The 13194-nt window shown below is 40.5% G+C and overlaps 1 protein-coding gene across 3 annotated transcripts in view; it reads left to right on the top strand.

Annotated features, from left to right (window-relative positions):
- Positions 1 to 13194, top strand: part of FOCAD (focadhesin) — a 99577-nt gene that overhangs the window by 3583 nt on the left and 82800 nt on the right. For all 3 annotated transcript variants that reach the window (XM_071732164.1, XM_071732165.1, XM_071732163.1), the window contains exons 2-5: positions 2316 to 2404; positions 5435 to 5509; positions 6687 to 6841; positions 11844 to 11948. In XM_071732164.1, the coding sequence (XP_071588265.1) occupies positions 2348 to 2404; positions 5435 to 5509; positions 6687 to 6841; positions 11844 to 11948 (392 nt within the window). In that variant the 5' untranslated portion in view covers positions 2316 to 2347. The remainder of the gene's footprint in view (positions 1 to 2315; positions 2405 to 5434; positions 5510 to 6686; positions 6842 to 11843; positions 11949 to 13194) is intronic.

The raw sequence follows: 13194 nt of genomic DNA, 5'->3' as shown, positions 1-13194 counted from the left end.
TGGCCACCTAAGAAGCAGGACTACAGGAATGACTCTAGTGGCAGGTATTAGACCCCAAGATGAACACGAGTCAGCAGTGCAGTGTGGCTGTAAGGAAGGCCAGCTGCATCTTGGACTCTAGGAGTAAGAATGTGACATCTATGACCGTGATTGTTCCCCTCTCTCTGTGGCACACATGAGACAGTGTGTGGGGTGCTATACCCAGAATTTGGGCTTTCCAGTGTAAGGGACTGGATTAGGGAACTATTGTAGGGGACTGGAATTCTAATTCCTCTCGTTGGATCCACTTAGTACTCCAATAGAATTGGACTGCATGGAGCAGTGCTGATCCACCTTTGTAACCCCCTGAGCAAATCCTCGGTGTGGGAAGCCAGGTTTGTATCCCTCTGCTCAGCACTCAATAGGCCTCATATTGACACGTCCAGTTTTGAAACTCCTGGTATATGAAGGATACTGACCAGCAGGAATGAAGTCAGACACCACTGAGGTAGTGGGGTTGGGGCCCTTGCCCTGTAAGTAGGGATGGTGGGACCAGGGCTGGTTCAGCTGGGACAAAGGATATCCCTGGGGGCACCTAGCAGTAGCCCTGGAGCCCATGGGAGGGGAGTGAAGGAGATGCACCCAGGCTATTCACATGGCAAAAAAGTTCTCAACAGTGTTGAAGAGAGAGCTTTTATCCATCAGAACAGCTCAATAAGGTGCAGTCTTCTCTGTTCTTGGAGGTTTTCAAGTCCTCATGGACTTGAGCAACCTGGTGTGACCCCATGGCTGAACTTCCTCTGAACAGGAGATTGAGCTAGAGAAGTCCTTAGGTCTTTGCCAGCCTTAATTATCCACTGATCCTGTAAAATTTCCAGACATTCCATATGCACACATAAGTGCATTTGCTAAGTGTGAATGCTGAAGAACTGTTCAGATAGTGTTTAAACTCATTACATTGCATTGATACTGCTATTGCATTGTAAATATACTGCAGACATTTAGTCTAGATTGATAGAAACTGATGAATTGATTCTGGGTGGACCAGGAGACAATAGACTTCTAGTCTGCCTGGAGTAACTAGAGTTGAGCTTCCATTGAAAGTATCTACTGTACTTCCTCTAGCATAGCTTCTGCTTTTAATATGAATAATAAGAATGTTGTGCTGGTAGATAGCATATAATGCCAGTGTGTCGGTGTCAAAACTACCCAGGAAGGAACCTCACATAATCTTGCTGCTTGCTAGGTAGAACTGGAGGGGGCTGTTTTGTGTGATTCAGTTGGAATATAGAAATTGGTTGAATGCATCTAGATTCACTGGAATTATGCAGCAGTAATTACTAGCTCAGCAGATCTAGATTTGTCTGGAATTGTTTGCTATAGCAATCATATTTGCTTTTTTAAAAAAGGAAGATGTCACCCCTAGTTTAATAGGTGTTCATTCATTGTATGGGCACTTATTCTCTTAACATACAATTCTATCTATTCTAAAATAATGTAAGTCCATGTTGGCATACTTCTGAGTGCAGTTAGCAGGTTTTTTTGGTTTGGTTTGGTTTGTTGTTTGTTTGGGTTTTTTTCCCCTCTTAAACCTTCAGAAATGTAATTCAGAAGTATATGAGAATATTTTGCTATTTAACTGCCAGGAATTTATATTCATTGAGGTTGTAACTATTAATTTTGAGTTTTCCTACTCTGAATGGTAATTGTTGTGATATGTGCTGCATTTGCCTGTTTCGGGAGTTTAATTCTGTCTTACTGAAAATAAATGGCAAGATTCTGAACACTGGTGTGCTACATATTAAGCTAATTTTTTATTTCTCTTCATAAACTGGTTTCTGTGTGCTAGTGGGTGCTTGCATATCCCAACTTCAGGGTTGTGGTTTTTTTTGTCAGGTATTCCAGCCCGTAACTGCAGTTACCATCTGCAGTTTCACAGGCGGGTTGTTTGTTTGGCTTCTATTTCTGTATGAAATAAATGGAAGATGTATGGAAAATTTTGCCACTCCTCTTGAGCTGTTCCGTTTTAAAGTCAATGGTAGATAGTTAAAATGCTCTCAACAGTCAGTGCATTCAGAGTTCCTATATTCTGTGTCATATGGAACTGTATATTTGCTCTAAGAATCGTTGGTCACCCGTTCTTTGTGTGAAAGTATTCAGCATTTCCTGATTTTAAACCTATAAAGCAAGGTGTTATGGTGGGCTTAGGAGAGGGAAGAAAATGCTTTAATGCTTACATCTGCTGCTAAGTGCTACATAAATCTTGGTTTTTTGTTCTGGCTAGTTGCATGCTTTCTTTCCTAGTCCTAAGTATATTTTCTTAATCTCTCATACAGAGTGAGAGTTAGTGCCACATGACGGAGCCAAAATGTTGGAGGACATCAAGAAGCGGTTTGAATTTCCTAATGTGGTTATTCAGTCACAGGTAATGTTTTTTGAAAAAACTGAACAAACTGAATTGTCTGTAGAAACTTGTGTTTCAAAGTCTGCTGCCTGACTGGAAAAAAAGTGATAAGGAAGACTTCTTTTCCCTGTAGGGGTGAGTGCAGGCAGGAGGAAGAGGGGTTGATTTAAATGCAGAAAACCATAGAAGCAGAGTTATCTTAGGTTGCAAACAAATGTTAATTGCCCTCTCTGTAATCCAAACATTGTACATAATTGCTAATGATGGTAGAGCCTCTGCAGGAAAATCAGAAACTTTCCAGGACTAGAAGGTTTAAGTGGGGCCAGATGTTTTTTAGTGACCTTGTGATCCTGAGAGACTCCAAGAGGTACAGATGTCATGTGTGGGGTCGAAATACTTGACAATACTTCATAGAACTGTCTTGAGGATTGATCTGTTTTCTTCCTGTTGATGAGAACTAATGAACTACTGCAGTCTTGTCTGTCATCAAAGAGTAACTGTATACAGCTCCACTGTGTTTAGCAGACCAATCCCCTTTATTTTAAGATCTGTGTAATGGCTCCTGAAAATGTTCATGTGAAATTCTCTTATGTGCGTAGATTGTTTATCATGGTACTTTTAAGGGCCAGGAAGGAAGGAAGTGATGGGCTATGTTTAAAAAACACTTTCCTTGCTTTTGTTATCTCTCATTTCAGTATTAAAATTTTATCTCTTCAGTTGTGATATCAGTGCTAGCCCCTGCTTTCTTCCTCTTCCTGTTTTGTATTCAGGGTTAAATATATAGTAATTTGTCTGATTGATTAAGTAGAGCTAATGCAGTCCATGCAACCTGATGTCTCTGTTGCCTGTTCTGTTTGGCACAGTCTACAGTTAAGTTTCAAAGAGAGATGCAGAAGTCCTCTTGTGATCAGCTTTGCATTTAGGAGAGGACATCATATCCCTGAAAGCTAGAGTTTGTCTAAGGTCTAGTGAAGTGTCTTGTGCTGAAGAAGAGTTTACATTGCTACTAGCCTGGATTGGTAGGGCTCAGCATCTTTGAACCAGTTCATTTTCCTTCAATGCAGAAGAATTCACCCATGGTACAAGTATTTCTGAAATGTCTTGGCTCATTACTACAGCTGCACATCATTAAGAGCTGCTGAGTTGCTTTGGTTGTTTTGCTAGTTTCCATTTCCGTTCTGTGACCCCTGAAAATCAGGCTGTAATGTTCAAACTGTTATCAGGCCAGGATTCAGCGTTGTGACAGATGTCGTCTTCTCTTTCTGGGACCAACCAAGACATCTGCTCTGCAGAGCATGTAACCTGCACAGACAAGGATCAGTGAAGTGAGGAACTTTAGGATAGTTTCATAGGTCAAAAAGTTTTACTGGTGATTCAAGTTCTTGTAATGCAGTGGGCTAATCAACATTTTTACTTTCCTCTGTCGCTCACTGCAAAAGCTACTTTTTATTGATAAGCATTTTTTCCAGTGTAAAGAACGTGTTATAAGGATATGAGTATGAATTAATTTCTGAAGTTCCTCATAATCAGGAAAAAGAAAAAATAATAGAAGAATCATTTGGTAAAAGCACTAAAAAAGATCAAATCCCGCTGTTGTTGCTCTTGCAGTGGGATAACTGCAGAGAAACAGATAAGAGTATCTGACTTTATCCCATATCCTATTTCTGTTTGCAAGGGAGTAAGATTCCCAAATAATAAACTGTCTTTTTAAATCAAATATTTTAGATTACATATCCAAACCTTTGAAAGACATAATCCTTGCAGTGTAGGAAGATGCAAACTGTCATCTTTCCTTGATATATGAATTGTTATCTGACAGTGCTACTGTTTGTCATGTCAGGCTAGCAAGTAGTGTCTAAATGAAGTATAAAAAAATATTCAGAGGGGACAGAACCTGAAAACATTTAAAATAATTTGTTCCTGTTTCTTTATACACTAATATAAGAGAGATGCTGCTTTCCTGATTCATTTTTTCCAGAAGTTAGGATCTGTCTTTACCACAGAAGAGTTGATGCAGCCAGATGGGGGCTACATTGATAATCTGAAACATTTTTTTCCTCTTACTGTAAAAAGGTGTCTGTCTCACAGAAATTGTATGCTCTGTGGCAGTATCAATGATAATGGAACAAGATAGAGTAAGGCATTAGAGGAGAGTCAGAAAATTAAAGCATGGATTCAAACAACCCGAAGCCTTTAAGGGTAATTGGAGGTAATTCAGTATTTCAGTCCACATTTAGACTTTTAAAGGCAGTTTGAGGAAATCAGGCATTCTAATAGGAAAAGGCACTTAATCTTAAACCTGAAATGATCAAACATATCCTGTTTTTTAGAACTGAAGTGGGGTGTTTTTGGTTTTTTGGGGGGGGGGGTTTTGGTTTTTTTTGGGGAACCTTGAACATATAAATCCTGTTCATGATCTCTGCCAAATAATAGCTTTATGACGAATACTGTAAATTTGAAATGCCTTTTTCAAAGTAAATAAAAGATTTCTGGCAGTAGGTATGCTAGGGGGTATGTAAAATATTTTAGAGTATGATACTGTGTTTATCATCAGTGTTCAGCAAAACTTAAAATACAAAAATGTGGGCAAGTTACTTAGCTTTTATGTGTTCCACTTCCTCTCTTGATTTTCTTAGTTACTACTCTTTAAAGTAAGGGATTTAGTAATTACCAGTGCTGTTTAGTACACTAAGATCTGTAGAACAGTGGAATTGTGTATGTCTATTACCATAATTCATTGAAGTATCTGCAATTCCTGAGGACATATTCGATTCCTATCTTGTAAAAGGTTCTATGCAAAGAGATGCTTGGATTTACATGGAGCCCTATGGAAGTTTGCTTCTCTTCTGCCTCAGGGTAACAGTAAAAAGTAGTATGCCTGCTTTATGGAGATTTTTAGTCTTAAAATGTATTTCAGCCTCTATACCAGTATGTCTGGCATTTTTAATTGCATCAAAATGATTGAGTGCAACAGCAGTGTAAATTCTTCCTAATGGAGAATTGAAAAACAATGCTTGATCTGCACGTTTCTTATTTCTTTTTCTCTTTTAGGCGGTGAGTCATCTGATTGCTGCAGTACTGAAAGAAAATGTCTCTTCACAGAAGATCAGACAGGCGTCTGACAAGGTCTGTGCCATTTGTTCACTTGTGTCTCCTCTCGCATCCATATCTGCTTGTTTTTCCCTGATTTCCCATTCTCCATTTTAATAAATACTAGAAGTTAAGTAAGTTAGTTAGCACCGTGTCTGTGCTTAGAGGCAAACACTATAGTTTCTGGAATCAGAAGAGTGGTTTTACCTCCATCAGAAGTCTTAATGGCAGAAGTCTGAATTGTGCAGAATACCAACATTTGCCTGTGCTCACTTCAGGAGAGTTTTATTTGAGTTTATTTGTTACTGCAAGTGAAGTGTCATTGGTGAGTGATTGACAGAAACTTACTAGTATAAAAGTAAGCAAAAATTATTGATTTTTTTTGATTTTTCCTCACAGTCTGAAGTTGTAAACAACCTCCATGTCCTAGCCTAGCAAAACCAAATGTAGAAAGTGCTGAGTTTTGATGTGAGAGAAAGATGGAGGTGTATAGTTTCTCTAACAGAAGTTTACTAACAGTCCTGTTCATATTCATGTTCCCAACTGGTGTTCTGCTTTGAGCTACAAAGCTAACTCTTCTCATTTGCCACCCCATGAAGGTATTAAAATGAAACACAGCAACAGCTTCTAAAATACAAAGCAAAACTTTGCGCTGCTTTGACGTTACAGGGACCCTCCTCATGAGGGAGCATTTCGCGGTGTTCAGTTTTTTAAAAACATTTTCTTCATTTGGAGCTATGAAGTCAGCAAACTAACCTATGAGTGCAAATTTAGCATGAAAACAGCAGCAATTTTGATGAATGCTGTGAAATCTTTTAGTGCTTAGTAGGAAATGGAGATAATGCTGTAATATGCCTTGCTGTAGACATAGCTTGACTTAGCAGTCTGTGAGTTGTCTCCAGTTACATCTTGATCTTTTTAAGGAAAGTGAAATTGATGGTAGCTTACCTGCATAGGCAGAGCTTAAAAAAAGCTTAAAAAAAGCCTTAATTTTTCTCAAACTGCATAGGCAGCAGGGGGCATAAAAGCAGGAACTGTCCTGGGAAAGGCCTTTATTGGCGTAAGATCTGTACCCTAGCTTTATCTCTTCTGCTTTCTAAGACTTCAGAGAAGCTGTTGAGCTGGTTTTTATTTAAAAGTGTGCTTGAGATGAATGAAGAAAAAAATCAGTGCCAGCCTTCTCATTGCTTGTGTCTCACGGTTTTGACTTCAGACCCCTGCTCTGAACCTGCTCTGGGAGAAGTGCTGCAGTGAGGATGCTGCCTTGCGAACAGCCTGCTCTGAAGGCTTGGTGGCACTTGTTGCAGAGGAACATGCTGAGCTTGACTATGTTCTTCATGGAGCTCTCAACCTAATTCCCTCAGCAAGGTAATATTTGGTTGCCTGATTTTGTGTCTTTTGGCAGCTTGTCGTCAGTCCTTGCATTTTACTTTGTAAGTACAGGGAAAGAGGAAAGGTTCAGTAAATGACACTATCTTCAAATAAGTTGTTGTATTTATGACTGCCATTGCCTTGCCAGTCTGCTGAAGATTCTTGCTTCTCTCTTGGTAGTGTGACGGTGTGGGTCTGACTTAAGAACTCATAGTGTTCTAAATTGCTAACAGATATAACCTAAAATAACCTAAATTTGCTAGCAGATCAGACTAACACTGAGTGTTGATCTGTGGAACCTCAGAAATCAATGCAATGCCCTGTTTTGTTCCTTCTCTCATGGGACGGGGAAGAAGATTGCAGAAATTTCCATTATTGAGGAGAGAAATAACTTCATAATCAGTTTGTCCAAGTAACTAATTGCTAAATGGAGTCACCATAAGACTGGGTGGGGATTAGGAATAATGGCTTTTGTTTCCTTGTCTGCTGAGGAAGAAATCACACAACAAGATGTCCAAACTCGATGAGTGACAGACAGATGTAGCCAGGAATTGGACTACAAAAAGCTTCAAAAGGAGTGTAGGTGTTTGTTTTCCAGGTGACTGCTTTGCATGTCCACAATGGAGAAGCAGATGACCAGTGGTCTGGAGCACCTCTGCTACGACGATGGGCTGAGAGAGTTGGGGCTGTTCAGCCTGGAGAAGAGGAGGCTCTGGGGGGGCCTTAGAGAATCTTCCAGTCCATGAAGGGCCTACAGGAAAGCTGGGGAGGGTCTTTTCACCAGAGAGAGTATGACAGGACAAGGGGTAATGGTTTTAAACTGAAAGGGGATAGATTTAGGTTAGATATTAGGAAAACATTCTTCATCATGAGAGTGGCAGGATACTGGAATAGGTTGCCTAGAGAAGTTGTTGATGCCCTGCCCAGAAGTGTTTAAGGTCAGGTTGGATGAGGCTTTGTAACCTAGCTCTGCAGCTACTTCATCTTAGAAAATTCTGCACGTGAAATGCCTGGATCTTAAAATGGTGTTTTGAGCTAGACTGTGCAGTGGAGGAAAAAGACTCTGTGCGTAAAAATTTTAAGTGGGAAGTCAAATTATGGTTGGTAAGATGTTTCTCCTATAAAGTTCCTTGGACTATCTATGTCTCTTCTGATTTTTGGCAGGTGAGTGGTTTTCTGCACTAAGCCTTCTTATTCCCTTCTGGAGAATGTTAAGAGTTTTTAGCCAAGCTAGAAATGCCACACCAGTGATGCATTATGCTGGTGGGCTCAGGATAGAGGTTGCGAGAACCATGGTTCAAGATGTGTTTTTCACTCCTTCTAAGCTTCACGCAGTCAGCTTCATGCTGAGGTCAGGCTGAGCCAAAGGTAATTTTCAGTGTGAGTATACCAGTGAAATACTAAAGAAATAAGGTATTTTTAAAAAGGCTGTTTCCCTGTGACTTGTTTACAGCTGGAATCTTGCTGTCAGGATGCTGATTCTCAAATCACAGTAGGTGATTATGATCCCTCGGAAGGGATTTCTAAATATGTTTCATGAGAAATTCCTGCAAACCATTGTCCTTCAAATGATGAAATTTTACTGGTTCAGTTTGAGTTTAAGGGAAGAAAATCCATTGGTACCTAAGAAGTAAAAGCACCTGTTCTTAGACTGAGTAGCTGAGTCCTGTGGGATAAGATGGAGGAAAAGTTTCATTAGCTGTGCTTAGCAGATTAAGAAATGTGAAATTCTGATTTTAGTTACCATTTTGTTACAGTATCAGAGTCTAGTAAGGAAATGAAAGTGAATACAATTTTGTAGTTTAGAAAATCAAAACTTTTAAATGGGATATTTAGTACTGAGCTAACCATAAAAAACAAATCAGAGTTACATGTTGAAAGGGCTTGGATCTGCCCTGTTTCTACACCATTCTTAATTTTCCCATGTGTGAAATTAGAATATATTACTGATTGCTATAGTAAGTGCTGGCAAATCACCCAAGAACATTTTATATTTGGTTTCTTCTCTCTTTACCTGCCCCCAGGCTGCCACAACTCAAACCACATCCACTGTGGATTGCAAAGCAGTGTTTAGATAGCTTAACCACAGAAGTTTGTAGTTAAACAGCCTTGTGAGCTGTTTAAACTGACAATTTCAGATTCATTTGTTTCAGTGCTGATACTATTTTTTTTTTACACTTTTAGAACTGTAGCCTACTGTTTGTTGTCCAGTTCCCTGCCAGATTGTTATCCAGGTTTGCTCTGCTGTTTTGCACTGCTTGTTACACAATTTCTCTAAAATAAAGAAAATACGAATCTAGTTGCCAGTGGCAACCAGCAGAAAGGCACTTGCAAGCGTATCCCTGTTTTTTAATAGAAATTGCTTAAATTTGTTCAGACTTTTAGCTTTAGCTTTAAAGTATAAACATATGCATGTCTGTGAGAGTCTGACCTCACTGATTTGAAATTGTGTCAAAAGAATGATTTTACAGTGAATAGCCATGGCTGGGGTGGAGAACCTGAACTGGCCAGAGCTGAGCAGGAGGTGACACACAGAAAGAGATAAGAACTAAGAACTAGTGGATGGGTGGAGGCTACTCCCCTTTTCTGAGGGCCTGCAATGCTGGGACATCTGCAATTTCTCTCCCTCCCTCTTCCTCTCCCTCCCTCTTCCTCTCCCTCCCTCTTCCTCTCCCTCCCTCTTCCTCTCCCTCCCTCTTCCTCTCCCTCCCTCTTCCTCTCCCTCCCTCTTCCTCTCCCTCCCTCTTCCTCTCCCTCCCTCTTCCTCTCCCTCCCTCTTCCTCTCCCTCCCTCTTCCTCTCCCTCCCTCTTCCTCTCCCTCCCTCTTCCTCTCCCTCCCTCTTCCTCTCCCTCCCTCTCCCTCTCCCTCCCTCTCCCTCTCCCTCCCTCTTCCTCTCCCTCTCCCTCCCTCTTCCTCTCCCTCCCTCTTCCTCTCCCTCCCTCTTCCTCTCCCTCCCTCTTCCTCTCCCTCCCTCTTCCTCTCCCTCCCTCTTCCTCTCCCTCCCTCTTCCTCTCCCTCCCTCTTCCTCTCCCTCCCTCTTCCTCTCCCTCCCTCTTCCTCTCCCTCCCTCTTCCTCTCCCTCCCTCTTCCTCTCCCTCCCTCTCCCTCTCCCTCCCTCTCCCTCTCCCTCCCTCTTCCTCTCCCTCTCCCTCCCTCTTCCTCTTCCTCTCCCTCCCTCTTCCTCTCCCTCTCCCTCCCTCTTCCTCTCCCTCTCCCTCCCTCTTCCTCTCCCTCTCCCTCCCTCTTCCTCTCCCTCTCCCTCCCTCTTCCTCTCCCTCTCCCTCCCTCTTCCTCTCCCTCCCTCTTCCTCTCCCTCCCTCTTCCTCTCCCTCCCTCTTCCTCTCCCTCCCTCTTCCTCTCCCTCCCTCTTCCTCTCCCTCCCTCTTCCTCTCCCTCCCTCTCATTCATTCTTCCCACTTTCTTAGCCTTTTCTCCACTTTTCTCTCTCTCTTATATCTTCTTTTCCTCTCTCCCTCTTTTGCCTGGCTCTATAGTTTTGCTTGTGTCAATTGCCAGATAAAGTCTGCTTGCACCCAGCCCTCCCAAGGTTGGACTTTGTTTCGCGGATCCAAAACAAATATAAATTTTAATGTTACCTTGGACATTCATAATTAAGGAAGATGTTTGTAGACCATACCACACTCTGTGCCAAACCTTTAATATGACTACATCTCATATTGCTCATAAATGGAATGAGGATCATAGTTTGGTGCTAAATGAGAATTATGGTGTGTTTGTCATTTTGGAGGGTTATGTAAATTATGCATAATGTCTTGTTTTCAGCTTACTGTAGTAGGAGTTCTTGCACTTTGCCATTCACTGATGAAGAAGTGAAATTGCAGATCAAATAGATTTCTCACATTTTTTCCTGCTAGGAAGGAAAAAGAGGAAACGGTAAAACGAAAAAAAACCAAACCAACAAAACAACAACAAGAAAAAAAACCCATCAGCTTCTTTTTCCTTCCTTTTCTTGTCCTGTGTGATAGACGAAACTTTTTGCAAGGTGCCAATCTCCTACTTGTATGTTGAGTTAGCTCTTCCTGTTCATTATGTGTATAAAATGAGGAGTAATTATGGTTTATTAGTTTGAGGACTATGCTATCTGATAGATTTTTAGGGGAAGATGATGCAATTGTATAGCATGTAGTATATGAAAAATCAAAGAATGAGCCGTGGTCCTCTCCTACCTTTTCACCTCATGAGTGTTTCTTTATGAAATATGGGCTGTTTGGGAAGGGATTGGGTTGGATTAGATATGGTCAGGTCAAAAATGCCAGGGAAGGACCTAATTATGAAGAGGACAGAAAAACTTTGAAAGTTGTCTCTGTATGCTCAGTGATAAGCTCTGGACTTCTTGATCTCTCTGCTGCATGGTCACAGAGCTTTTTTCTCCCCTTGTGGTGGACTTTGTTAATTTCATTGATGTCTCTCCAAGGCAGTGTGGGAAATCCTATCAAAATTCCAGAAATACTGGTGTTTCTTGAACTTTCCTGAATGGTAAAATAAACAGCACAGGAGTTAAAATATCTATATATAACTATTTTTTATAGTCCTTGGCTCCCAAGATCAAAACTCAGCACAAAGTAGATGTCTAAAGTGTCTTTTCTGATAGTGTGATTTCTCTTGCTAGGCAATAGTGGCATGGTTGAAATTTGTGTACCATGCTGAATGTTTCCCCTATGTACTTGAATTTGGAGAAGAGCTGATTTTCTATTAACATATAAAAAGCATAAGTTTCAGTTAAGCTAGGGATAGCAAATTTAAATTGATGAGTTAATTCTCACAGCTTTTTTTCTTATTTTATGAAAAAGAAAAAAAAAAAAAAAAAAGGCATGGATATACTACTTGCCCAAAAGTAGTGGGCAAGTGCATAGGCAGATGTGAGAAGGTCCTTCAGGAGAACTCAAGGCTGTCATTTTTGTTCTGGGTTCCTCCTTTTATGGACTATTCAACTAATGTAACTACATATTTGACATTAATGTTTCTTTTTGTCAACAGGAACGTGCATGGTTTAGTAAAAACTATTTCAAAATTACTACAAATTCAAGCTCTTAAATTGGAAAAAGATGGAGATGAAGCTGTTTGGAATCTTTATGGAATCAGGTTAGTTTCATGTTGGTTTTATTTAGATACCATAACAATTTTTTGTCTAATTTCCATAAAAAAATGTAGACCACTGTGGAGTAATTAAGCACTGACACAGGTTTCCCACAGACGTTGTAGGATCTCCATCTTTGGAGGTGACGAAACATTACTGCGTGTGATGCTGGGCAATCTTTAGTAGCTCACTCTGCTTGACCACGTAGGTTGGGATAGATAATCTGATTAGGTCCCTTCTAACCTATGTGACTGCCTGGTTCTGAGATATTTTTTGTTGTTAAAATTTTTAGGGAGAACATTGCCTCCCCATTGCTCAAAAGGGGCAATGGCAATATGAAAGCTGTCTCTGAGAGAGAGAGCAAATAAATACTGTGTGAGTGATCAAATGCAGTGGCTGGGAGATTGCTAATAGTGCTTTTTCTAAGCCTTCTAAGACTGTGGTCCACTTCCCTCTCGCTTGTTTTTCCTGCTTTATTCATGTTATCAGAGTTAACATGAGTTTTTCCTGTTAAAATGTTTGTCCTGTAGAAGTCAATGATATAAAGATGCATCCAGGGGTAGTCATATAAAGCTTCTCTTAATTCAGTAGCTGTTTTGCAAAGGGGACATCTTAGTAACTTCATCCAGCTCTTGAGAAACTATGAGTAAGTGCTCGTACTAACAACTGCTACTCTATCTTCTCTGGAGAAGTTCCCAGCTTGGTAGATGTCATGAAAGTTTTTCAAGTTGCTTTTTAGGCAGTGGAGAGGCATTATTGTTGCAGGCTATAGCTATAATGCGTTAAGGATATAAAAGGCACTATTTGAAAGACAAGAATCATGTTCTTAAGCAGGATGAAACAGTGAAGAAAAGTGAAACAGGTTTTGGAGTGCTTTGGATGCACTTGCACACCTAAATCCCTTTGTGCATTTGTTTTTCTAGCTGTATCAGTTCTTTCTACAATGTCCACACTCTTACAAAACTGTTTTACTTGAAAAGATGGGAGTGAAGGGTAGTAATATGGCACTCTTTTGTAAACTTTCTCTTTAATAGTAAATAAATTTACTTAAAGTCTCTGATAGAAGAAACTGAGTTGAAGCAGCTCAATGCAGGCTCTGTGTGAAAAAGAGGGTAGTAGGATGTGGATGGAGTAAAGAAATAGCCTTTTCCCACTAGGGTTAGGTAAGGTTATTACTTCTTCTCCCTAGCCCTCACCCCTCACTTCTCCTCCATAGAAAATTTGCTGGTAACATACAGGGAAGGTGAAATT

This window comes from Heliangelus exortis, chromosome Z, assembly GCF_036169615.1.
Source record: "Heliangelus exortis chromosome Z, bHelExo1.hap1, whole genome shotgun sequence".
Taxonomy (NCBI): domain Eukaryota; kingdom Metazoa; phylum Chordata; class Aves; order Apodiformes; family Trochilidae; genus Heliangelus; species Heliangelus exortis.
This window is presented reverse-complemented; position numbering and strand designations above follow the sequence as displayed.